General features: G+C 40.3%; 2 protein-coding genes across 2 annotated transcripts; one reads left to right on the top strand and one right to left on the bottom strand.

The window, feature by feature from the left end:
* Positions 1-785: 785 nt before the first annotated feature.
* LOC117301410 (ribosomal RNA processing protein 1 homolog B-like) lies at positions 786-12,479 on the bottom strand. Its single transcript, XM_033785378.1, has 11 exons — positions 12,188-12,479; positions 8,768-8,908; positions 8,137-8,222; positions 7,091-7,152; positions 6,555-6,687; positions 6,125-6,189; positions 5,720-5,939; positions 4,539-4,636; positions 3,000-3,984; positions 2,023-2,107; positions 786-1,351 (listed from the first exon to the last, which is right to left on the bottom strand). Exons 1-11 carry the CDS (start codon positions 12,330-12,332, stop codon positions 1,068-1,070), a joined length of 2,304 nt encoding a protein of 767 aa, XP_033641269.1. The 5' UTR covers positions 12,333-12,479; the 3' UTR covers positions 786-1,067.
* A 227-nt stretch (positions 12,480-12,706) lies between these two features.
* LOC117301341 (vacuolar protein sorting-associated protein 26C-like) lies at positions 12,707-25,366 on the top strand. Its single transcript, XM_033785254.1, has 7 exons — positions 12,707-12,814; positions 15,127-15,270; positions 16,563-16,712; positions 18,213-18,368; positions 20,161-20,338; positions 24,197-24,322; positions 24,882-25,366. Exons 1-7 carry the CDS (start codon positions 12,761-12,763, stop codon positions 24,962-24,964), a joined length of 891 nt encoding a protein of 296 aa, XP_033641145.1. The 5' UTR covers positions 12,707-12,760; the 3' UTR covers positions 24,965-25,366.
* The last annotated feature ends 1,630 nt before the right edge of the window (positions 25,367-26,996 follow it).

The raw sequence follows: 26,996 nt of genomic DNA, 5'->3' as shown, positions 1-26,996 counted from the left end.
GTTTTTATATCAATTGGAGCTTAGCGCCAGAGCTCAGGCTAAGGTTTTCAAAAGAGCCCCAAGTATAATTATAACCATTCCTTGAAAACACCCTGTAAATTTGAAGGAAATGTCTCACTGGTCGCTAGTTTGGTACATCCCAAAATCAATAGTATTTCTCGAGTGATAATGCCCTTGCATGATAACATATTATACACATAATGAATGTTTATGAGTGCAATGGTGCGAATATGTTCATGAGTTGAAAGATGGAATGTTCTATTCAACGAGGCGGAGCCGAGTTGAATGGAACATTCCAGCTTTCAACGAATGAACATATTCGCACCATTACACGAATGAAAAACATTCATTATTTGTTTTATATAACATCCAAGTAGAAGTTTGTCATTTTGATTGAAAGAAACAACTTTCAAAACAAACAATTCCAACTGTAGAAGCCGAATGCTAGTCATTTTACTATGCCTTCTTGCAGTAACACCTGCTGCGTTACCAAAGACACGCGCACGCAGTGATGTTTTTACTCAGCTTTTTCGGATGGAACGAAAAAGCACGGCGAGTGACTCAGCGTGCAATGGTACTTTTATTTGCTATCACGTGACGGACAATCCTCCAATCAAATGGCAAGGATCTGCTTGGGTGTTATATAAAATGGGTTATGTACGATTGATGACACAAATACAATTATGGAGCTTTCGTAATACATAAAATAAATCATGCATGTTCGACCTTGGCACTGAAAGAGTACAAGGAAAGGTACGATCTTTGTATCTCCGTTTACATTTTCATATCACAGTCTCATGTTTGCCTCCTGGATCTATCAAATCTTAAAGATCTTCAGAGAGCCATGATCTTTTCTTTTTGGGATTGCGCTACAAAATCGTAGCCCTACATACATGACATACCTTGCATAACAAAAAATACTGAGCGCTTCGATACGTCTATAGGGTGTGATAAAGCGCAACTTAAGAACCCATAATTGTTTGTAATAATTATTACAACCTTGGCACTGAAAAAGATAAATGAAGATACAGTCTTCGTATCTCCGTTTCATTTTCCCTATCACAGTCTCATTTTTGCTTTTTGGTTCTATTGAGTCTTAATGACCTTCGGAGAGCCATGATCTTTTCTTTGGGGGATTGCTTTTTACCGGAGCCTGGGGTAGGCTGTTTCTTCCCTGCTGAGGGTTGAGGTTCGGGGCTTGGGGTTTGGAAGGGGGATGCCTTGGTCTTTTTCCCGGTAAATTGGCGTTGTTTCGGGCTGGGGGTCTTCAGGACTGACTGTGTAGGCTGCTTGGATCCGTCGAAAGGAATTCCTGGACTCGATTGGAGTTGTATTTGGTAGTCTTTGGAAGCTGAATAAGAAAACGGAGAGAAACAAAAGGGCAATTCCATGGTCAGTCACATTACACTTTTCTGTGTCATTTCTTGATCTTGGTGCTAGTAGTATTATGTGAGAAATTATTTCCACTAAATTTATAGCCTGATTTGTACTTAACACCCAAGGCTTTGAATTGATGATATAAGAAATGTTGTGGGTTTTGTGCTCTGGATGTTATGTTGTAAAAAGCGGTCAGTCGCATTACACAAAAAGGACATGGTGAAAAATAAACTAGTCACAATTCAAAAGTTTCCTCTAACTAAAAAACTTGCGAAAGTTTTACTCTATGTACCACACAACTCTTATACTTGAGTATTCAACAGCTTGGAATTGCCCTAAACCAAAACTAACAACTCTAGTAAATTATTTATCCCAAGTGCAAATTTTACATCTATTAAATCCTTGCGGTACCCGCTGATAAAATATAGGATTCAAACTGCTTTTAGCTACTTGGAAATCTCGGTGGTCAAGTTGGTCAAGACACTGTTCTAGAAGGCAGGAAGTTTGAATTCCCAACCGAGTAATATGAACATGTGAAAATTAAAATGGCCTTGCCCTCCCAAAAATGAAATTCCTGGACTGGGACTCTTTGACTAGCTGATAAGAGAAGGGGGAAAGTGCTGCTAGTTGAATTATTTAACTCACCATGTGCTTTGTTGAGTCCTAGGACAATCTTGACTCGTTTCTTGGGCGTGGCCTGGTCAGAGTCCGTATCGTCAGACAGTAGAATCTGTGTCGGGAGAAACGCCCCAAATTATCAATGTCGGAATCAAATATTGATAGTGTTATCTTGACTTGGAACATACATAACATAATGGTAAAATTAATACAGGCCTTTAATACGAGTCTGATTGTCAACTGTAGTGGTCTGTTGTATGGGCTACCCTACTCATTCATAAAATCTCACTCCTTTTCCAGCCACCATCAAAGTAAATGGGCAAAGAGTCTTACAGGTTTGCATCTCCTGAACTATGGGATTCACTTCCAAATAGAATAAAACAAAGCTTCTCTCTTAAACACTCTAAGTCTGTTCTATCATGTCATTTTGTGAAATAACTTGTATTTTTCATTGTATGCATGTAGTAGTTCTTTCTGTATTTTCTGTAATTTTTGTATGCAACAGTCCAGGTTGTTTCACTCTTGAATTTCCAAAAGCGCTTTGAAACAGTGAGACTTCACTGTAATTCGGCGCTACATAAAAACTGTTCGTTGTTATTATTATTATAGCGACGAGGACTCGAAGTTTACACTGGACCGCAAGCCTGATGCCAGTGATTTTAGCTTTGGGCTCAAAAACTCATGACCAGACAAGTCCTGAGGTAGTGTGTTGTTTTTTACCATATTTTCGATTTGGAACAAGCTACCCACCCACATTCAAGCAGCTCCTTCTTTGGACACTTTGAAATCTCTACCTACACATGACTTAAAACCCATTTGTTCTGTCAATCTGGTTATAGAGCCTAGAAAATTCCATATTTAGTGCCCTGTAAATGTTGTAATTATTATTGTTATTTTTTTTTCCAGAGAAACAAGTTTCCCAAAGGTAAAATGTGAAATCAATCAAGTCCATCCTGGAATGTTTCTGAACTGGTATTGTGGTCAGTTTGATGGAGTTTACTTACTCCCTTTCGACTGGGTGGCTCACTCTGTGGTTCAGTATCTTTACGTGCTGCTGAGCGACGCACAAACGCAGGGGGTGTGCTCGTACGCTGGAATGCTGCAAATGGCTTCTCAGGCTTCGGTTGCTTTCTCTTCTTTTGACTCCGTGGTTTTTCTAGATTCACTAGAAGCTCAGGCTCAGCAGTTTCAGGTTTCTCAGTTTTCTCTGGGGTCTTCTCTGGTGTTTTATCTGATTCAGTTGTTTCAGGTAGGTTGCTTTTTGATTTCCTCTTCTTGCGTTTCTTGGTCGACTTCGCCGGACTCTCCTCCAAATCAACTCCGACTGTCTCGCAAGATTCTTTAGTTTCTAGAGCACCCATCTTGGAATCTTCCTCATCGGTCGTCTTCTGGATGTCCTCTTGAACGACTTGATCACCATCTGATTTTCTCTTCTTCTTCTTCTTCTGTTTCTTAACTGTGACTTCTTCTCCAGCAGATTCCTTGGTGTCAGCTGTGACATCTCCCGCCTGTTTCGCTGTCGACGTCTCACTCATCTCTTCAACATCCTCATCAGTCGTTTTCTGGATGTCCTCTTGAACGACTTGATCACCATCTGATTTTCTCTTATTCTTCTTTTGTTTCTTATCTGTGACTTCTTCTCCAGTAGACGCCTTGCTGTCTGTGTCAGCCTTGACATCTGTCGACGCGTGACTCATCTCTTCAACACCTGTGGCCTGCTCATCTTCAGTCGCAGCCGAATTCTTAAACTGTTTCCTCTTTCTTCGCCTTCTCCTCTTCCTTTTTGGCTCCTCGTCTCCCTCTTCATCATCTTCTCTCTCAACCTCCTTAGAAGCTTTCCTCTTCTTGAATGGCTTCCCATCCCTCTCTCTGTCCAAGTTCTTGAGCCAGGGGCGATCACCATAGATGAACTCTGGTCCATCGTCTTGGTAGTTCAGAAGTGACGCCACGTTGTAGTCGGGGAACACGCCTTCTTTAAGATCGCGGAATCTGAAATTTATTTGAGATGGGGATTTCAAAATCAAACATTTTATAATTCTATCACAATTCCTACTTTTTAAGTCTGCCCACATTTTTGTAACTTTCATAAAATAAAAAAAATTAGAGTCTGATTATAATTTTAATGTCATAGATGTTAAATGTGCATCGGGGAAAAAAGAATATTAATTTTAATGTCATTAGGTTACTGAAATCACAATTTATTGAGTTGTGGAATTAAACCAATGTTTCTAAGAAAGATTGGCTGTTGCCAGCTTGGTGTTTAAATCCCCTTGTGAGAGTTTGCCGATTTCCATTGACAGGAAAATCATCTAAACGCTTTACTTGTCATCATTGACTCTCACCCTCAACTTCCTACATAAGAATATTTTCACTGTAAAGGGGTAGCCCTGTTTCAGCCCTAGGAGTAGGTGGCAACGGCCTCTGGAAAAAATAATTGTAGCCCACACCTTGAAGAGGCCCTCAGGCCTTGTGTGTCAGGCGACTTGCATAAAAAAAAAAAAAAAAAAAAAAAAAAAAAAAAATCATAAATTTATTTGTCTCACTTTTTCACCATGGCGTAGACTTTCCTCCTGTAAGGTCCTGGGATGGACTCTTTGCTGGCCAGGGCAAACAGACGGTCTGCAATCGCTGCATAGTTGTACTGCAATAATATCAATCGTAACAATGTTGTTAAATCAACAGCCCAATTCAATTCTAAAGAAAGATGTGATCAATAGTCACTTGTCAAAGTTTCAGCTAAAAACAGTGTCTTCTTGCACGACTTGTTGAGAAAACCGCAAAAAATGTTCACTGTATTTGCACGGGAACTTCAAATCTCTCCAAATGTAGCGAGCTTACAGCGAAAACCAATCTACAGTGTATTGCCACGGCATTGGCAATCAGACACCAACCCTCAGTAATCTAAGACACGATTCAGGCAAGAAACATTTCACAGATCCAAATGTTTTTGGGGAAAAAAATTATTAATCCAAACCATGCAAAAGAATAGTAAACGTCCTCACGTTTCGGCCCTAATGAACCCCATCAGGCCACTAACTACATTTTGCATTTATACCACAGGTCCTTTTGGTTGGTAAGCACTTTTCAACGGCTAATTCTATTTTCTCTTATCAAAACTATACTACTTCAAAGGAAATCCATTTTCAAAATAGTTTATACTATCTCACCAAGTAAGTTTTTAAGGTCATGCATTTTTTAGTTCCTATCAAATGATAACCCATGCACCTTAGCAAATTTCTCCTACGGTAAGCAAAACAATGTGCTAACCGTTAAGAAGCACTTTGAAATTGGGTCCTGCTTTGATCATTAAGACACTGCTACTTTGAACGCAAGCAAGTAAGTCAATGTATATTTGGTTTGCGGTAACACCATGTGTGTATCTACTTGCCAGGTAGAGTTTGTTCTTAGAGAACTGTCTTGCTTTATTCTACCGCCGCGGAGTAGATAAACGGGGGTTCGGGAGACTTCTCAGTTCTGAAAAGAACTGTCCTGCTTTTTAACTATTACCAGGGCGGATGGTATAGAAAATAGACTGGACTACTACTTTAGCTTATAGGATCGTTATTAACTGCACTACCGCGGAGTCAGTTCTGAATTGGTCTCAACGTTTCGACTAGCTTGCTCTAGTCATCGTCAGGCGACTGAAGAGGTATGTCAAGTAAGCCATTTGCAAAAGTATTTCTCGTGTTTTGGTAGCTCTCTTTTGACAGTAACTGTGATTCACCTTTAACTTTGGCAGTTCTTTCCTCACAGGCTTCATCTCCTTCTCGTTTGTATCGTCATCATCGTTCTCTTCCACCTCGTCTGGGACCCCGTCTCCCTTCTCATCCTCCCCAGAGTCGATACCTTCATCTTCGTCATCAGAGTCTACTGGAAACCCAACGTCCGACTCATCGATGATCTCTTGAAAGAATCCTCGTAAGGTGACTTTCATTAGAGTTTTACTACGATAAACAAAAACAAATTATAACCTCAGGTCAACGCAGGGAGTTCTGTTTTGCATAAATTCAGTTTGGGAAGTAGCAACCCCAAGCGCATCTTTCAAAATGGCCAAAATGACATCACTCCTTAACCTTCTGGCTCGGTATTCTGTGGCTTGCTAAAGGTCTCGTGACAACAGTGAGCTTACCTGTGGGCAGTGGTAACCAGTACACAGAACGGATCAATCAGTTTCAAAACTTGCTCTGGTGTCAGCTGTCAAAGAAAAGAAAAAATATTGGTTTAGAAATAACATTGGGTTATCATCATTATAATCATCATCAATAACATTATCGATCTATGGTCACTCATATATGTCATTTATTATTTTTACGCTTTATTTTAGCTGCTAAGCAAATCTCTGTATACATTCCATAAATTTTGCAAAGCAAAAATTTGTGACAAGCGTTGATGTTAACAAGCACAATTTCAGAAAATGCTGTTGAGAATCCTGTTGCAATTTTAATTCTTTCGTTGTTAAATAAAAATACAAAAAAATACAACCATCAACCCTCTTACTTCATAAAGAAGTTTCTGGATAATTTTGGAAGGTTAGGGTGAACCTAAAACCTTCTCCTTACCTCGTTGCCAGCACAGAGAGCCAACTCATCTTTGTAGATATCAATGAAATGATAGCACAGACCGTCTGATGACGCGTCGGAGATGCCACACAGTGGAGTCTTGCAAAGCACCTCCAGGAACCGGTCAACAACACTACAATAAATTAATTGGATAAAATAAAACAATCGCAATGTTTGTCAAAGAAAAATCAAGAGGGGGGGGGGGACACAGGAGGGCTCAGAAGTATCTGTCCCTGTCTTTCACCTCGGGTTTACCCCGGTTGGATTTCACTTTCATAGAGCTGCTTAAGCAGATGTTTATGCTAAGCGGTTTTCTGCTAAGAAGATATAAGCAGGATTGTTTTCCACATACAGATTATGCTTCTCAAGACATCACAAGGTACCGCTATTAAAACTTGTAAATTTATTTCAGGATCTGACCCAAAGGCTACTTCAGCCAGCCCTCTCCAACATAAAGTTCAAGATCTGCTCCTAAGTCTAACTTAAAACTTTTAAATATTAAACATTTCCATTATTTTGATGACAATTTGACTAACCTTTCTTCCCAGTTGTTATTTCTTAGGATGACCAATGCTTGGCGTAAACAGCGACGGATAAACTGGACAGAAAAAAAACAGCAAAGACTTTACAATGAATATTTGATTTACATACCCTTTGACTGAAAGTATAAAGAAACACGTTGCCTTGAATCGGTCGAGTTGGTCTTTGAAAACCATTTGTTTTAAAATGCATATGATTAGAAAGATGTTTTAAAAGTAGAATACAATGATCCACACACATTTGCCTCGAAATTGCGTGGTTTTCCTTTTACTTTGCAAAACAACACGGTCGGCCATTTATGGGAGTCAAACATTTGACTCCCATAAATGGCCGACCGTGTTTGCCGACAAGGTAAAAGGAAAACCCCGCAATTTGGAGTGATACTTGTGTGGATAATTATATTCTACTTTTAAAATATCTTTGTAATCATATGCATTTTATAACAAACGATTACAAACTCTTTTCAAAGACCAACTGGACCGATCCAAGGCAACGTGTTCCTTTAAGTTAACCCCTTCTCATAAGATAAAATGTTCTGGGTTCTTTTAGTGCATTACCAAATTCTAGCACACGGGACCAACGGCTTTAGAGCCATTTGAAGGACAAAGTATGAGCAAGTATCTTTCTTAAGAGTCATGACCTGGACTCGAAACCCACATTGTTTACCAGAAACACCAGTGATTAAGATTTGTGTCTTAACAGCTCAGCCACAACACAGAAGTTTGAAAAATTTTGATAAAAAACGTGACTCCGCGGTAGTACAGTTAATTACGATCCTATAAGCTAGAGTAGTAAGTCCCGGCCTATTTCTATACCATCCGCCCAGGTAATAGTTAATAAGGAGGACAGTTCTTTTCAGAACTGAGAAGTCTCCCAAACACCTGAAACAAATCTACTCCGCGGTAGTAGAATAAAGCAAGACAGTTCTCTAAGAACAAACTCTACCTGGCAAGTAGATACACACATGGTGTTACCGCATACCAAATATATATTGATATCTCACCATGCAATGCCTCAAATCGTACAAAAGAAATGTTCTTACCATAAAAAACTTATCCATTCTTAGTCTGTCTATTCCGAGCCACTCTCTCTTCATTGTGAGGAGGAATGCGTCAAAGAAATTAATCGCTAAAAAGAAATAAAAAATATAAAAGTGTTATTGAAGAGAATTAACTCCTAAATACACTGGTACCACAGACGGCCACAAAGATGACAATTGAGCTCATCGTTCTCTGTATTCTATTTCTATATTGATATTCTACAAGGATGTGACTGATAGGCTGTTGAAAAAAAATATAAAAAAAATATGAGCACAAAGCAGGAAAGCTTGCCAGCGCAAAAGCTTGAAAGCTTGCCAGCGCAAAAGCTTGAAAGCTTGCCAGTGCAAAAGCTTCTGAGTGCGAAGTCTGCTTTACATACAACTATCTTTGGTTTTGAAACCCCCACTCTGCAGTCTGGGGTGTTCCAAATGGTTTTATCTTCATTTCCGTATGAATTGATCTTAGTTAGGGGGTGGGGGTTAAACAAAAACGGGATTTTCGGTTAAAAAATTGAGAAATCACAGTCCCGACTGTTTGTCCACAGCTGACATAGAATACAATTAAGCTCTACATTCTTTGTGTTCTATTTCTTAAAAAAAACAGTTCCCAAGGGTTGTAAGTCTGGCACCTAACCTCCTAGTGGTGTTGAGAAGCTGTGAATCAGGTCAGCAATCTTGTCCGCCAGTTCTTCTTGGACGAGTGGCTTGTCACACATCCACATACAGTAGAATAGACCCTTCCATAGACGCAGCAGCTCCTCCTCCATTCCAACATCTGTAAAAAAAAAGTTTAGGTGTGTGTGTGATTGTTAGACAAAACATAAATGTTTGGCCTGACTTAAATTGAATAACACTAATATCAAATTTTTTAATTGATAAGTCGCCTTACATGTATCTTTTGCGACACTTGTCTAGAAGTTTCAATGACCTTTGGTCGGCAAGGGCAAGAGACCTACAGAATAATAAGCCTAGGGTATGTCAGCGTTCTAAAGTTGACAGCTGGGGACAACCATGGAAGTGAGCAAGTGCTAGTTTTGTCTTACTCCTAATCCTAGCTAGTAGAACTATGAGATTGAGAGGTTCGTTCCGCTATCGTCTCCATGAGCGTGAAGACGATAACAAACGAACCTCATATAGTTTTCTAGAATCTAGCCTAGACTAGTGTAGAGGTCGGAGTAGTTTTGTCTCTGCTGAGATTCTAAACTTCCAGGTCGGGCGTGGCCCTGACCCCAACATGCCCCAAAAAACGCAATTAGGCCTAGGCCTACATGATTTAATTACCAGTCCATATTTGGTACCATTTTTAATTTAAATTAAAACAAATTACTGTCAATAGTGTCATCATAATCATAATTCTGAGAATATGATATTCATATTGGTTATTTTTATTGATACACTTGTCACCTATCGGCAAATGGTCGGTGTCAACTCAAATCAAATTACAATAAATAAAAATAAAGTGTTGTTTGGCCCCTGTAATGTATTCTGTAAATTGCAGGCCTTCATTTTAATAAATCCGAGGAGAGCTGTAAATTGCTCTCCTTAATTCAAGAAAATGAATTAAGGAGAGCGTTTTGCTCTCGCTAACAAAACCCAAGTTTAATGAACACGTACTCAAGAAAATGAACACAAAGTTCACCAGTTGTTTAACTTTTTCTTACTCAATTTAATGAGTTTACTTTAATCATGAAACAACTTTTTTGCAATCAAAATGAATGTTTCGATAAATTAAATAGACCCCACAATTATGTATATCCCCCAGGCACCCCCCCCCCTAAAAATAAAAAGTTTGGTTATCCGCTGTTAATGTTGCCACCCTTTGAGAAAAAAAAGAATAGGCCTAAGTACAAAATATGGCAGAGAATGAAATTGTCTTAACTTTATAGTAATTATCTTTTGTGAATTTGCCTAAAGATAACAGAAAAACTGTCCCAAAAAAAATTGTGTCCGCTATTTTTCAATTATTTTGTTATTTCTTGGGGCTTGTTTAATACTGTAGTTGTCTGTAGCTCTCTCCAGAGCAAAGAAACATTCTTGTCTGTGGCTGTGCACATCGGCACCGTAGTGTGTACATGTACGTCAGCGTAATCCGTATTGGTATTATGAAGCAGTGTGGGGAACCACCGACTGCTGCCGATCGTCGATCGCGCCACAAAACGACCGCGACTGATTAGCCTGCCTTGGTACGGCCAGCTTCACATACTGCACACAGGGCCGACCACGGGCCATACTTTTGTACACTTGTACTGGACATGCAGTACATAATTATTATACACAGTGCAAACTTATCCATATGCATGAGCTACAACACCATGTGTGCTTGTGATTGGTCTGGAAAAATATCTGCATACAATGGGTAGTACGTGGGATCTTCCATATGCATCAGTACGCGATTATGTGACTTGTGATTGGACCGGCGTTGCAAGCGCCAAGAATGAAGGACGCGCGCTGGCAGTAGTTGTTGCAATGTCGCTATTTAAAATGTACGAGGGGTTTGAGGGCTGGGCTCGAGAGCTGGGCGGGCGGGACTTGAATTGGAGCCAAAAATATCCTTTGGGTTGGGGGGGGGGGGCATACAATTACTTGCGGGTGCGTTCGATTAGATTTCCCGGGTCGACCCAGATCTGACCATCCCCAGTGCGTATGATTAGCTTTGACGTCAAAGCTGTGTGGGCCCGAGTGAGACCCAAGTTCATGACGTAACGGCGAAAACTTTCTCAATGGCCACCATTTTGTGTGTAATTCAGCGGGACATTTTTTATGAAGTTTGACACACATTTTCGCCATTAAAACAGCGTTTTTGTGAGCAACAAGTATTTATTATTCGAATCAGTGTACCTTTTTATCACTGTGGGGTTGTAAAAGTGTTTAAAGTTGCAGGTATATCTTGAGAATAATTATTTGACGATGTTTTCATGAATCCACGAAAAGTATCGGACGAAATGCACAAAATGGGAGTAGTTCCGGTCGGCTGTCCCTTGGCGTTCTATCTAGCTCATGTCTTGGGCTTGTCCACGAATTCTTTTATGCTGCTTGATTTTGTCGATATATGTCCGACAAACCTTACACCAAATTTTGGTTACCATGACCCGGTCATTTATTGGTGCCGTCTCGTAACCATAACTTTCCAAATTCCACCTCAAGAATGTTGATAATTGAACACTTGACATCTTGATGTCATAATCCAGCATAAGCAAACAAAATTTTCACGTCGAGCAGCATGGGGCTCTTACTGTAGTTTACTGTGCATGATCCCAGTTCCTTTCAATTGTTTTTACTCCAAAATGCGTTTGTCCAGCCAGGTGGCCGGAGATCCCCCCCCCCCCCCTTTACAGCATACTTTTATCATGACAAAATACTTAACCAATCATGAGCGTGTATTTGCGGTACCACTCTTTAGTGTAAGAGCCCGCCCACCAGTGTGGAATTCTATAGGCCCCACACAGATACGTCTGTGTGACCGGCTGCGGTAAACATCAAGCACGTGCGCGCAAAAACACAACCAGTGTGGAATCGCTCACATTCGTCTGTGTGACCGGCTGCGGTAATCATCAAGCACGCGCGCACGCAAACACAGTCAGAGCAGACTATAATAGGACTCGTTTGCCACTGCCAACTCGCAACATTCAAGTGGCAGCAGGCTTATAAACTCCGAGATTCAAGCGGCTTATTTTAATCAACAATTAGGGTATTGAAAAAACATGCTCTTGTTAAATTTGTAAGGAGCGCTTTTTTTTGCTCTCCTTGGAAAACATTAAGGAGCGCGGAGGAGCGCGAGCGCGATCGCGCTCCTTTAAAATTATGGTCTGAATTGACATTTGTCTTTTATTCTTTAAGAAGATTTCAAAACAAATGTAGAAAAGATCAGATAAATATTTGGGGTCTAGATCTGGATAGCAGAACTCCCGGTCTGCCGGTGCGTGCGAGGCATGATCGCTAGGACAGCAGATAGCCCTGTAGCAGTAGCATAGCAATGGCCAATGAATGAGCATAGCAAGTCAGATTCAGACCAGATTGATCGTTTTGAAAAGTGTGTTTTCTAAAAGAAACTAACCGCCCTGTTTTGTAGATCGTGCAGATATCCATCTCTTTAGTTTTTTCACCGTCCTCTCTCGAGCTTTGGGGAAATTTCCGGCCAATCTTTGGGCAAAATGCACCTCCAAAGTAAATTTGAAATCGTCTTCCATGGAGGTCGCCATCTTGTTGCTCCCACGTGTGTCTTTCTTCGGATACTCAAAACAGCGATATAACGTTCGTTTAAAATGCACTAATAAACTGCTTGAAACACGACTAGTCAACCCGTATAAAAAGCATCAAACAACATTTTTAACTTTTTAAATCATCCAAAACTACCCCAACTACAACAAAATAAACATCGAAATGTGTTTTACATTAATTCATCTAGAAAAAGGTGATTTATTATGTGATACATACAACTTGTTTCGTAATCCAAACGCCTTGAACTCTTTTAGCCTTTTTAATCGTATCCGAAAAAGACAAACATTCCAAATGACTTTCAATAAAATAGCGAGAGAGGGCGCCCTTTAGATTGCTCTTATATTTATTTCTTGGTCGGCCGGGGTGGGCGGTGTGTTCTAATTCTGTCAGTTTTCAGTGACTTTTCACCATGGCATTTCTTGACATTCGACTGAAAAAAGTGAACAAAATATACCACGAGGGGGTGAGTAGTGGTTTGTATTAGGGTTCTGTTTAAGATAAGGCTTGTATGGGTGAACATTGATATGTAAAAATGTGCTTATTTTCAAGAGGTGCAGTTTTTTAAGTTTGCAAAAAGAGAAGTGAAAAACAAAATGGGTGGGATTCCACCAAGATCCCATCATTTCCTGAGTGCATGCTGGTGGAACTGGCTGGCAGTGTTGGTTGGTTGGTATTGACTGTCAAATTAATTAGGAATGTCGGTACCGTAACCTTTTAAAAAACAAAAAAATGTGTGATGAATGACTCAAAAAAAAAAAGTCAAATTCTACTGTTCTACAAAAAAACAAAAGTCCAAAACGGTATCCTGATGTCATGTGTTTTCAGTAGGATAACAGGAAAATTGTTCACAATAAAAAAAACTAATTTATTTTTTTTCAAATCATCTATCCAATTTTTTAACAATAGCACTTACACTTCATGGTGTGTTGAAATTTTTCAAGTTTTGGTTTTACGTTGCGAGAGACAGTCCACCATTAAACAGTGCTTGTGCATGCACGACATTGGAGCAGCGTCACATGTTTTCACACCTTTCATTGGTTGGTATTTTATTGAATATTCAGAAGCTAGTATGGCGTGCAAAATAAATCAAAAATATTATTCAATAATACTGCTTAACAAATTTAATTACATTTTTGTCCTAATAAGGCATTTTGGCTACTATATTAGAACCCAGAGATATCATAAGGCATGAAAGTAAAACACCCCACCCCCTTGAAACACACACACTTCATAACAATCCGTTTTCCCCCATTTTAGACCAGTAATGTTTGGTTTCAGGAGATAAGAAACCAATCTATGATGTTTTCTCTTTAATGTAGACTTAATATTTATTACGCTTATCGGATTTTATTACAGTATTCAGTAAATCCAAAAAAATAGTAACCACCTCATGTGATCCATCTAGAGACTAAAGCAGAATGAAACTCAATCTAGCAGATAGTAATTTTGTTTGAACTTTTGAGGTTGGATGATGTTTCTTTGACTCATTTGAATGTTGGCATAATAATGCACTAGTGATTAGTACCAAAAATCAATCATTTTATAAATGTTTGAGCATATAACCAACGACAGGAAACTTTTTCTCAGCATGATTAAGCCTGATGAAGATACAGACTGTGAGTAAACTGCATATCTTCTGTCACCCGTGCAGCTTGCACAATCTCGCGGTAAACAGGAATCAAAGTTGGGGACCGAAAACATATGAGGGTCGATAACGTAGGACGCTACGATACAATAAAAATCTGTATTCTATTTATTCTGCCGGCCAGTGTCAAACTACTGTCACCACTTTTTCACAAATTTTTACTGGGTTTTAAAACCCCCTCGACCCCCACGACCCCTCGATGTCCGCCCCGTGTTCAAAGAATGTCCCGTATCCTAATTCATTAAATGTCGCTTTACGGCTGAGAACGAATTAAGTCCCCGATTTAGAATTCACAGTGTGTGAATGATCCAAAGAACAGGTGACACAACTTCCTTCCACGACTAGACTTGATTTCAAGTCTGAGACTGCGGTTATTATCTGCATCAGCCCACAGAATCGGGAGTTTACTCTCCGCTTGAGCACATCACGTGCACACCAATGGGGAAGGCCCTGTGTATATGGCCGGGGTTGTGGGAGACTGATGACAACAACCCCAAAACACGTGTGGGCCATTTGGTCGGTCGGGTCTACAACCGCGAGCTCCGCATAGAGCAACTATAGTAGTAGGCCAACACAGGACGGGAGCGATCAGCTGGAATGGGTCTGCCTGATCATCACGTAATGAGTTGGCCGTAATCGTACTCGGGCGGTAAACGCAGGTTCCCAGTTGGGATAATAATCTTATTCAGGCTCGGATTGGCCAAGAGATACGCATGGAAATGCTGCGTTTTTTATGTACACCAAAATTGCCAGAGGTCCCGATCTCAGCCAAATCGAGCCCAATTTGCTTTGTGCATACCACGTGTGTATGGTCTGTCTCGTACGCTGTGTTTAGATGTGCGAGGCATGGTAGTTGGCGTCAGCATACCAAATTGTGTATGTGTTTGGCTGAGGTTGTGAACTGTGGCAATTTCAGTGTACAGAAAAAATTTGTTCGCAAAAGTCAAGGGGTCGACTGGGTTTTAGAACAACCCATTTTTACAAGAAAAGAATAACGGAGTGAATTTTATACTATTTATTTTTTATTTCATTAAAACGAATGTGGCTGTCCAGCCTTGTGAGTTGTGATATGGGCGATATCTCATAAAAACAAAATTAAACATTACATTTTTTTTTCTTTTCTTTTCTAGGAGGTATTAGCTGGGCTGGTTGTAGTTCAGAGTAAAACCGATGTTCAACATCAGGGTATAACGCTAGTCGTAGATGGTTCAGTCAACCTGCAGCTCAGTTCGAAGAGTGTCGGACTCTTCGAAGCCTTCTATAACTCCATCAAGGTATAAAAATGCAAACTGTAAACAGGTTTAGTCTTTGAAACCCAACAGACCTTGGCCCAATTTCATGGCTCTGCTTACCGCCGAATTCTGCGCTTACGGTCGCGATTCCCCGCTTTTGTGCAAGGGCCGAATTTCTGCGTAGCCTTGTAAGCGTAGAATGCCTAGTAACGTGAAGTCTGCGCCATGGAAGCCAAAATTCGCCGATAACCTGTGAAGTAGGCTTGCCGTAAGCACAGAATTCCCTGCTTCCGTAAGCGCCGATTCTGTGCTTACGGTAAGCAGAGCCATGAAATCGGGCCCTGTAGGCCTACATGTACAATGTAGGCTTCGTTTTTGAAAGAGCCATAGACACTAAGTCATTTTATCCTTGGTAAGGGCACCTATGAGAAGTTGTAAATTTCTGCTGTTCACAGGCACTAATGACAAAGGGGTCTCAGCCAGTTACCATGCTTACAACATCTGGATGAAGAGAAGCAATTTATGGTTTAGTTTGTTGCTCAATGTCTGACCAGGATTTGAACTCCCGTTGACTAGGCCATCTGAACTTGACTTTTGATGTCGCTAGATTGCTCTGCCACAACAACCATTGAAGAATTGTGATAGAAGTGGCACTGAGAAAATGTATCTCATTTCTCTAAAACATACTTCATTACTCAATAGATTTGAAAGAAGCCTTGCTCAAGGCAGTCGAATTATTCACTCCGAAAAAAGACCGCCGCTGTATAAAAACCCATCCATATACACTGTGCGTAAAATCGCACGACACGATGCCCCTGTCACTATCCGCATATGGCCGAAAGCCTTGTAGGGTCTGTGTTGAAGCCACTGACCTCATTACCATAATAGGCGTGAAAGAAGAGTTCCCACGGTCAACTCATTACCATAATGCCAGCGAAAGACGAGACATGTTTACATGTACATCACATCACCACCACGGACGCTCAGAGAGCATGATGGGGTCCAAAGGTCGTGATAAGGGAAGTGCGTGATTGGACGTCAAAATGAATAATTCATTTGCTTTACAACCTGTGTTGTCTGATACGTCTGACGAAAGATATACATATACATGAGCTGCATACTAGCATATCCGAGAGCCCCCCCCCATTTTTTTCCAATATTCCAGCAAATTTTATGTGCTTACAGTCTTTATGAAACTGGGCCCTCTAGCTACTAAAACTTCCAGGGGGCAAGTAAACCGCACAATGTACTACAAAAAGCTCTTGTGCAAGTCCAGAAGAGTCAAGCAAATTTATAGTATCAAATTGTGTATTTCACTTTTATCCTCTCTCCAGCCGATACAACTCCTGAACTACGTTGTAAATGTCGCCAAACCAGGCAAGATCCCCGCCGGGAAGACAGAGATTCCGTTTGAGTTACCACTGAAGCCTAAAGTTAATAAGAGCTTGTATGAGACGTACCATGGTGTCTTTGTCAATATTCAGGTATGTATTGAACCTTAATCAACGTCAATCTATACCTCATTGCCTGGAATAGACCGATCCATTAAGCTCCGCCGCATTGCGTATTGACCAATCACAACGCAACAAAAGTCCGACATGCGCGCGCGTATGCTTGGCGCGCGCGGCAGAGTTGTGCAGAAAGGCATTGGAGAGCCCCACATGTTCTTGCTCACACGTGCGTCGTTGGCGGAGCCTACTGGATCGGTCTGTTACACGGAGGCTTCAGGGGCCTCTGTTGCCCCTGGTTTGGGCCGTAGTGCCCCTCCAAATATTGCCCACAAACTTCAAGATTTTCCAATGGAAGTCCTCATTGCAAAATGAAAATGGCTTTATCCCTCTTATAAAGCCGCGGAGGCCATGCCCTCGGTTGCCCCGGGTCATGTCCTTGGTGCCCCCCCCCCAAACATTGCCCATATACCACTGGAAGTGCCCTTTGCAAAATAAAAATGGCTATGCCCTCTTCTCTTATTTTTTTATCCTTTCATTGCACTTTTTAGTGATAAACTGATCTGACGGACACGTTAACTGTTAACTCATTTTAACAAATGGCCCAACAGGTCACAATAAGCCTTCCAGCTGTGCGTGTTTGTTACTGCTGACAATGCAATTTGTTGCTCTCCCGTGACATTTTGACAATACCCATTGCGTTGTCAGCAGTAACAGACATGCGCAGCTGGAACTCCGAAAATGCTAAATATAAGCACCCTCAAGAGTCTTCATTCCCATACTGAAAACTCTGTGGTCGTGCACTCTTCTTTTATTTTAATAACTATTTTTCTGATGGGATTTTAACCAGCGAAAATGTCATAAAAGCTGCTTAATTAAAGCAAAAAATACTGCTCAGCAATTTTTTCTCTGCTAAGCAAATATTGAGTGAGTCACAACAATGTAAACGTAATGTAATTTTGGCTGCTAACCTAAGGGAAGGTACACGTTTGGTAGTTACTCAAAACAAATATTAACTTAAAAACTGACTTGGTAACAAGCAATGGAGAGCTGTTGATAGTATAAAACATTGTGAGAAATGGCTCCCTCTGAAGTAGCATAGATTTTTAGAAAGAAGTAATTTCTCACTGAAATAATACAAGACTTCTTACCAGTCAGCCAGTAAGTCTTGTATTCCTATCTGAAAGCACACAAATCCGTCCAACAAGGGTGTTCTCTCATCATTTTCTCGCAACTTCGATGACCAATTAAGTTCAAACTTTCACAGGCTTGTTATTTTATGCTTATGTCATGTATGTTGGGCTATACCAAGTGAGAAAACTGGTCTTTGACAATTACTAAAGGTGTACCTTCCCTTTAAGCAATCATTTTAGGTGCTTAGCTAGTTTTGTGCCTGCAGGCTTTATGAAATTGAGCCAAGGGATCTAGCGACTGGTTGCGGCATGAAAGAGTTAAAACATGAATAACGAACCTTGCCAAATGTCATTGATTCTATTTCAAGCCATTAAACGCTTAATCTCTCGTTATTTCTTACAGTACACCATAAAGGGTGAAATGAAGCGCCCTCTACTGGCCAAAGCTCTGACCAAGTCGTTAGAGTTCATCGTTGAGTATAAAGAACAGACGGAGAAGGCTCAACCTAAACCGGTTCCGTTCAGCATCGCACCGGACTCTCTACAGAATGTCAAAGATGTAAGTCCAAAACATCTGATACGCCTGTCTTCCAGGCACACAAAGTATGGCAGGCCACTAGCCACGGTGGTTGGTGCTGAGCAGGCCTGCCGTGGGGTTAGGACTAGTCTTAACTTACATGTCTAAGGGCTTGTCCAAGGAGAAGACCAGTCTTAAAGATGCTATGTCAGATTTTTGGCCGATTTGACCTAAAAAATTTTGATTTAAAGTTCAATTGGTATTTTAATGGGGGTCGAGAAAGTTACAAGCTTTCATTTGAGCCATTGCTCGAAAAAGTCCGCCAATTATTAGTGGCAGTGAAATAAAGTGCTCAAAATTAGTTTTTGTCGGGATCCCGACATTATATCACGTGACCAATTCTTATGTGTTTTATAAGAAACGTTTTGACATGTTAGAGCGGGTGATACTCTTTGAAATACCATTCACTCGAAAAAAATATATTTTTTAATGTTTGGGGCCAAAAATCTGACATACATGTAGCATCTCTAACTCTGAGCATAATACATTGTGCTGCCAAACACAGATTACAAAATAGTGTCCACTGTGCGTTGATTTGAGAAACAGCTACTGATGTAGCTGTTACAGAGAAAGAACACAGTCAAATTGTCATTCAACTTATTGCGGATTGGCCGGATTGGCCCCATAACATGAACAGTTTTGAAACCTGGCATTATGCCTGAAGCTTACATTCCAGCAATGATAGCTTCATAACATGAACAGTTTTGAAACCTGGCATTATGCCTGAAGCTTAATACATTCCAGCAATGATAGCTTCATAACCTTCCCTTTGGTGCACAGATTCATTTTTGAAAAATAAAAAAAAAGAACATGTTCAACCATGTTTTGTTCAAAACTTTCAATAGCATCCCCCGTTGAGCATTCGCACCAAACGAAAGATAAACACTCTCTCTAAACAATCGAATGAGGGCTGGAGGGTGGTGCTACTCTGGGGTTGTAGTTTTTAAGTTATGACTGTCTATTAAAGTCCAATTTGACATGTTTTTGCCACCGCCTTGTGCACCAAAGGGTCAAACATGAATATTTGTATTAATTTTGTTTTTTACCCATACACCGATGTGTGTTAGCTCTGTATACGCAGTACTTTCCCGAGTCCTGTGAAAAAAATATCACAGGCATGTTACTCGGGTGGGATTCGAACCCACGACTATTGCAATTCTAGAGCAGTGTCATACCAACTTTACCAGGGTTCGAATCCCACCCGAGTAACATGCCTGTGATATTTGTTCACAGGACTCGGGAAAGTACTGAGTATACAGTGCTAAACACACATCGGTGTATGGGCAAAAAAAAACAAAGTTAATATTCATTTTTCCCCGATGCAAATTTAACATCTATGAATATTTGTGTTGATCCGCTTGCCATAGTGGACTTCGAAAATATTTGATTTATTGCCAACCACTAGAATTGTTCTTTAAGTAGCTAAAACCCTGGCCATACGCAAACAAAACTGGCCATACGCAAACAAACAAATGTGTCGTTACAGTTGACAAAATTAATTTTGGTTTTACCCATATACACCGATGTGTGTTAGCACTGTATGCTCAGTATTTTCCCGAACATATTACTCGGGTGGGATTCAAACCCCTGACCTTTGCAATTCTAGATCAGTGTCTTTCCAATTTGTTTTTCAAAGAGCTCGGGAAAGTACCGTACTGAGTATACAGTGCTAAAACACACATCGGTGTATATGGGTAAAACAAAAGTTAAATTTCTTTATCCCCGATGCAAATTTCCGTCTATTAATAACAAGATGTTATGTTGTTAATTGCAGAAAAGCGGTCTGCCACGGTTCAGCATCAACGGTAAGCTAGACTCGGCCTCATGTTGCATAAAGAACCCCCTGACCGGCCAGGTCATCATTGACTACTGCGACGCACCAATCAAATCTGTGGAACTACAGCTTGTACGTGTGGAGACATGCGGCTGTGCTGAGGGCTACGCAAGGGATGGTGAGAATGCTTTACAAAGTTTATTACTAAACCTGCACATAACTCACCTACAAGCACATAGGGTCGAATTTAACACTACTGGACTTCAGGTCAAAGGTCGGTGGTTTCAGTTTCGAGCCAGTACATTAACCATCTGATAAGTTTGATGGTCTTGTGTTTTTCAGTTGAGCATCAATACGTGTGATATCTTGGACAGAAATAAGTGTGTTGAAATGTTGACTTTGAAAAAGGCACTGAGATAAATAAATGTTGGAAGGACCAACATGTAGGAATTTTGATTTTGATTCTGGTGACCTGTACAAACTGTTTGGATCCAGTAGGCCTAAACATTTTTATTCTGGTTACCTGTACAAACTTTTTGGATCCAGTAGGCCTCAACATTTTGTTTCTGGTGACCTGTACAAACTTTTTGGATCCAGTAGGCCTAAACATTTTGTTTCTGGTGACCTGTACAAACTTTTTGGATCCAGTAGGCCTCAACATTTTGATTCTGGTGACCTGTACAAACTTTTTGGATCCAGTAGGCCTCAACATTTTGATTCTGGTGACCTGTACAAACTTTTTGGATCCAGTAGGCCTCAACATTTTGATTCTGGTGACCTGTACAAACTTTTTGGATCCAGTAGGCCTCAACATTTTGTTTCTGGTGACCTGTACAAACTTTTTGGATCCAGTAGGCCTAAACATTTTGATTCTGGTGACCTTTACAAACTTTTTGGATCCAGTAGGCCTAAACATTTTGTTTCTGGTGACCTGTACAAACTTTTTGGATCCAGTAGGCCTAAACATTTTGTTTCTGGTGACCTGTACAAACTTTTTGGATCCAGTAGGCCTCAACATTTTGTTTCTGGTGACCTGTACAAACTTTTTGGATCCAGTAGGCCTCAACATTTTGTTTCTGGTGACCTGTACAAACTTTTTGGATCCAGTAGGCCTCAACATTTTGTTTCTGGTGACCTGTACAAACTTTTTGGATCCAGTAGGCCTCAACATTTTGATTCTGGTGACCTGTACAAACTTTTTGGATCCAGTAGGCCTCAACATTTTGATTCTGGTGACCTGTACAAACTTTTTGGATCCAGTAGGCCTCAACATTTTGTTTCTGGTGACCTGTACAAACTTTTTGGATCCAGTAGGCCTCAACATTTTGATTCTGGTGACCTGTACAAACTTTTTGGATCCAGTAGGCCTCAACAATTTGATTCTGGTGACCTGTAGAAATTTTTTGGATCCAGTAGGCCTAAACATTTTGATTCTGGTTACCTGTACAAATTTTTTGGATCCAGTAGGCCTAAACATTTTGATTCTGGTGACCTGTACAAACTTTTTGGATCCAGTAGGCCTAAACATTTTGATTCTGGTGACCTGTACAAACTTTTTGGATCCAGTAGGCCTAAACATTTTGATTCTGGTGACCTGTACAAACTTTTTGGATCCAGTAGGCCTAAACATTTGGATTCTGGTGACCTGTACAAACTTTTTGGATCCAGTAGGCCTCAACATTTTGATTCTGGTGACCTGTACAAACTTTTTGGATCCAGTAGGCCTCAACATTTTGATTCTGGTGACCTGTACAAACTTTTTGGATCCAGTAGGCCTCAACATTTTGATTCTGGTGACCTGTACAAACTTTTTGGATCCAGTAGGCCTCAACATTTTGATTCTGGTGACCTGTACAAACTTTTTGGATCCAGTAGGCCTCAACATTTTGATTCTGGTGACCTGTACAAACTTTTTGGATCCAGTAGGCCTAAACATTTTTGTCATTTAAACTACAAGCCCCTTCAGTCTTGTGGATTTTTCTCCCCAAATTCAAACCCCACTCATATCACATGGTGATTTTTGTTTCATATGATGACAGTGCTTAAACTTATCAGTGAACCTTGGGCCCGAGTCCAGTGATTTTAGCATTGGCTAGTAAATACACTGTATATGTGTCGTGACCGAGCAGTCTAAGTTGTCCAGAACTTATCGCCGGTGTTTTCTGTAGCAGAGTGTGGGTTCGATACCCAGTCGTCGTACATTTTCAAGTGCCCTTCAAGTTAGCAAAGCACTTTAAAGGACGTTACAGAATTGGTAAGAAACAACATTCGTTACACAGTCTAATGATGATGGTAGTAGAAAACATCCCTTGAAATATTTCTGTCTGGGAAATGTCGTATTTGATGAGAAATAAATTTATAATCTAATTTCACGTTTGGGGTTTATCGCTCAGTGGCCGTTTTATTAATTTTTGTTTTGTCATCGATGCAATGCAAAATTTTCAATCGTTTTTTTACTATTCTATCGTGACCCAGATGTCTGATTGATCTCAAACTTCTACAGGTTTGTCAGTTTATGTATATGGTGGATTACATAAATGGCTTACTCTGCCAGCAACTGTATTGCCTAAATCCTTATGGACTGTGAAGGGGGGTAATCCTGTTTCAGCCCCAGGAGTAGGTGGCTCCTAGTGGATGATACCCATGCCTACATCCTTATGGACTGTGAAGGGGGTAACCCTGTTTCAGCCCCAGGAGTAGGTGGCTCCTAGTTGGATGATACCCAAGCCTACATCCTTAAAGACTGTGAAGGGGGTAACCCTGTTTCAGCCCCAGGAGTAGGTGGCTCCTAGTGGATGAAACTCATGCCTACATCCTTACAAGCTGTGAAGGGGGTAACCCTGTTTCAGCCCCAGGAGTAGGTGGCTCCTAGTTGGATGATACCCAAGCCTACATCCTTAAAGACTGTGAAGGGGGTAACCCTGTTTCAGCCCCAGGAGTAGGTGGCTCCTAGTGGATGATACCCATGCCTACATCCTTACAAGCTGTGAAGGGGGTAACCCTGTTTTAGCCCCAGGAGTAGGTGGCTCCTAGTGGATGATACCCAAGCCTACATCCTTAAAGGCTGTGAAGGGGGGTAATCCTGTTTCAGCCCCAGGAGTAGGTGGCATTTTGTGTTCATGGTGGCAGTTGATTTGGGTCGATAGCCAAAGTCTGTTAAGTGAAGCCCTCACCTTTGACATGTTGGATTAGCTGTCTGGCCTTGTGGTCTCCAGTAAATATAATGTGTTTGAAGTCCTTTGATCTTGTGCTTTTGTTTGAACGTTGACTTTGAGTCCAGGTGTTTTTGTTTGAACGTTGACTTTGAGTCCAGGTCTCTTTCAGTTCTGTAGGATGTTGAAGAGTTCTTTGCCATTATAAAGACAATTGAGATTGTCCTCTCTTTGTGCTTGTTTAAACCAAACCAGTTCCAAGTGTTAAAGTGCGTAGGCAACATTTATTTTTTATTGTAATAATATAATTATGTGATAGATGTTAAATTTGCATTCGGATAAAGAATATGTAATTTTGGTTTTTACCCATACCACTGTTGTGTGTAAGCACTGTATACTCAGTACTTTCCCGAGTCCTGTGAAAAAATATCACAGGCATATTACTCAGGTGGGATTCGAATCTAAAACCTTCAATTCTAGAGCAGTGTTTTACCAACTAGACTACCGAGATTGCCTGGTAGCTAGAGGCAGTTCAAATTCTATGTTTTGGCATCGGGTAACGCAACGATATATAATATAATTGTTTGTTCGCTTGTCAAACAAACTCTGGTCCAGTACTTTGTGAGCTATGTACAATCCTTGTGGTTTTGAGGATTTTCACCCTAATTTGAAATCCAGTTCACTCTGGAAAGTTGATTTGTTATGTTGTTATGTGAACAATTATTTTTTTTTTTTGCTGATTAATTTATAGCATAAATACATGTAGGAGCCCTAAATCTGTATAGACAAGTAGATTTACGACACAAATTTCCACCCATAGTCAACCATGCTTCCCCATCCCAAATAGTTGCAGAGCAAATTGCGTTTTTTTGATATATTTACAGCAACGGAAATACAGAATATTCAGATCGGCGAGGGCGACGTTTGTCGTGGATTAACGATACCAATGTACATGGTGTTCCCGAGACTCTTCACTTGCCCAACGCTCTCAACGAGTAACTTCAAAGTCGGTGAGTCCAACTCAAATATTTTTCACCACACGAGTGCGCTTACAACCGCGAGTTTCCTTGCGTCACATTTGTAGTCTTTTTCTATTTTGACTGCCTGTATGTTGTTTTCTTTTATTATCAACATGATCAATAGCCAAATGAATAATAGTAACAAAAGTTTCATTTATTTCTTCTGCATAATAAATGAATAGTCCTAAGTTACTTGGTTCTAAAATCTAAAAGTCTATTATATGGGACTCTTTTGAAAAGGTACAAGCCCAATTTTCACATAGCTGCTTAAGCATAAACAAAATATGCTTACCAGAATAAGGTTACCAGCCAAACTACCCTGTACAACATGTGACTGCTTAATTTCCTGCTCATTTCTACTAAGCAACAAACTGTCAAGCAATATTTTTGCTGCTTAAGCAGCTCTATGAAATTGGGGCCAGGGGTACATTAACAGAGGCAGTGGCCTTTGTGTAGTTCCAGGCCCGGTTTGTTAAGGCAAAGGACAATTTGTTGAGCAGAAACTTTTACAATAACTTTTATCCAACTGTTTTTTTTGTTTTGTTTACAGAGTTTGAGATCAACCTTGTGGTAGTCCTGCAAGACGACCATTTAATAACAGAGAATTTTCCCATCAAACTCACCCGATTTTAGATCGCAACAAAGAATAGAATTTCCTTCCATAAAAACAAATGTAAAGTTTGCATTTGGGTTTTTTTTTTTGCCAATGAAACCTGTGGGTCAGCAACTGGCTAGCACAGTCTATACTCCGGTATTTTGTAAATACAAATTCTAATCATATATGCTAATAGGAACATTACAGAATTGATATGAATATGAACAAAACTTGTATAAGATCACAGATTTACATAAAACTTACACGGTCTAATGATGATGATAGTAGAAAACATCCCTTGTAATATTTCTGTCTGAAATGTCATATTTGATGAGAAATAGATGAAATTAATTTCCCGGTTGGAGGTTATCGCTCAGTTTTTTTAATCGATGTGAATGAAAATGTGTACTCGCTTTTCACTATTTTCTTGTGACCTAGATGGCCAATCGATTTGAAACTTCTACAGGTTTGTCAGTTAATGTATGTGGTGGATTACATAAAGTGCGTACACTGCCAGCAACTGTTTTGTTAGCAAAAACCAATTTGTGTAATGTTCCTTTGAATATGATTATAAATATTGGATGATAGGTATATTTAAGTGCATCGTTCAGAATATAAAGTCAAGGTCAATTTTGGACTGTTTCATATTTTTATTAGCAATTTTCTAATTACTCGAAATGTTCAATAATAAGTGGGCGAAAAAGGCAGGTATCATTTTTCATTAATTAGTTTTTGAAAGTTGAGGGTGGTTTTAAAGGACGGGTATACCATTGGTAGTTACTCAAAAAATTAATGACCATACACAAATACTTGGTAAAGAGCACTGGAGATTGTTAAAATATTGTCGGAAATGACAATTAATGTGATGTAGTTTGGGAGGAAGAGGTAATTTCTCACTAAATAGTTTGATTCTGAGACCTTTCTCTGGCATCTGAAAGCACACAATGCGCTGTATTTTTTAATTGTGTGAGGGCACTCTCAAAACTATTTTATCACTTCCGCTGGTCGTCCTGTACAGTTTTAGTAAGCCTTCTGTCATTTCTGTTGCGCCGTAGTTTATTCGGCGCATTCTGTGTAACAAGGGTGTTTTTTCTTTCATTATTTTTCTTGCAACTTCGATGACCAAGTTTGTACAGGCTTATTCTTTTTGTTGGGCTGAACCAAATGAGGATACTGGTTTTCTGGCCACGTGGTTAAGAGCATCGGACTCAAGCTCTGTTGTTTCTGATCTTGTTTGTGGCCGTGAGCGAGATACTCTACCACAAATTGCTTTGTCCTTCGGATGGGATATTAAGCTGTAGGTCCCATGTCTTGGGATTGGCATTGCACATAATCCCAGAACACTTTAGTTGTGGAAGAGTTGGGGTTAACCACGGATGTAAGCTTTCTGCCGTCGATTTCACCAAACTCTTCCTAACTTAGGATTTTGCTTAGGACTTAGGAAAAGTTCATTTTCCGTATCGAAAGACGTTAGGACGCATTGAACCCATCCTAAGTTAGGACGGGTTACTCGTCCTAATTCGAGATAGAATTAATCCTAGCGTTTCGTGAAATCGGCTGCAGGTTCACATAGTATACAAATATTGACTGCTACGAGTGCTATGGTTTAAAACTATGACTCCCTCGGTGATCCCCGCTATGGGGATCACCGAGGGAGTCATATTTTTTAACCATTGCACGAGAAAAAGCAGTCAATATTTGTTTTATAACACCCCAAACATTTCTAAATACTGTACTATTATTATTAAGTTACAGACCTGAATGCTACAATCCACGGACGACGCGAATACAGATTGCAAACACTTTTACTGTGCTGCATGTTGTGTGGTGCAATCCGAAATGGTTACAGATTATTAATTTATCATCCTCGTACACGCAATGGACGTCTGGGTAGTGCATGCCGTGTGCTAGTCTTCGGACTAGCGCACGGCAGTCGTCTAGCAAAACTAAGACATGCCATGTGACGCGCTCTAAACCAATGAGCAGGCAGAATACTTGAAGGGGCGTTATAATAAGCACTGTTATCTACTGGTTTCCTCGGGCTTGCTTACTAAGTTAATATATGAGGTA

The sequence above is a fragment of the Asterias rubens genome, chromosome 17 (assembly GCF_902459465.1).
Source record: "Asterias rubens chromosome 17, eAstRub1.3, whole genome shotgun sequence".
In the NCBI taxonomy this organism is placed as follows: Eukaryota; Metazoa; Echinodermata; class Asteroidea; order Forcipulatida; family Asteriidae; genus Asterias; species Asterias rubens.
The sequence above is the reverse complement of the archived record's forward strand: the minus strand, read 5'-3'. Positions and strand labels throughout refer to the sequence as shown.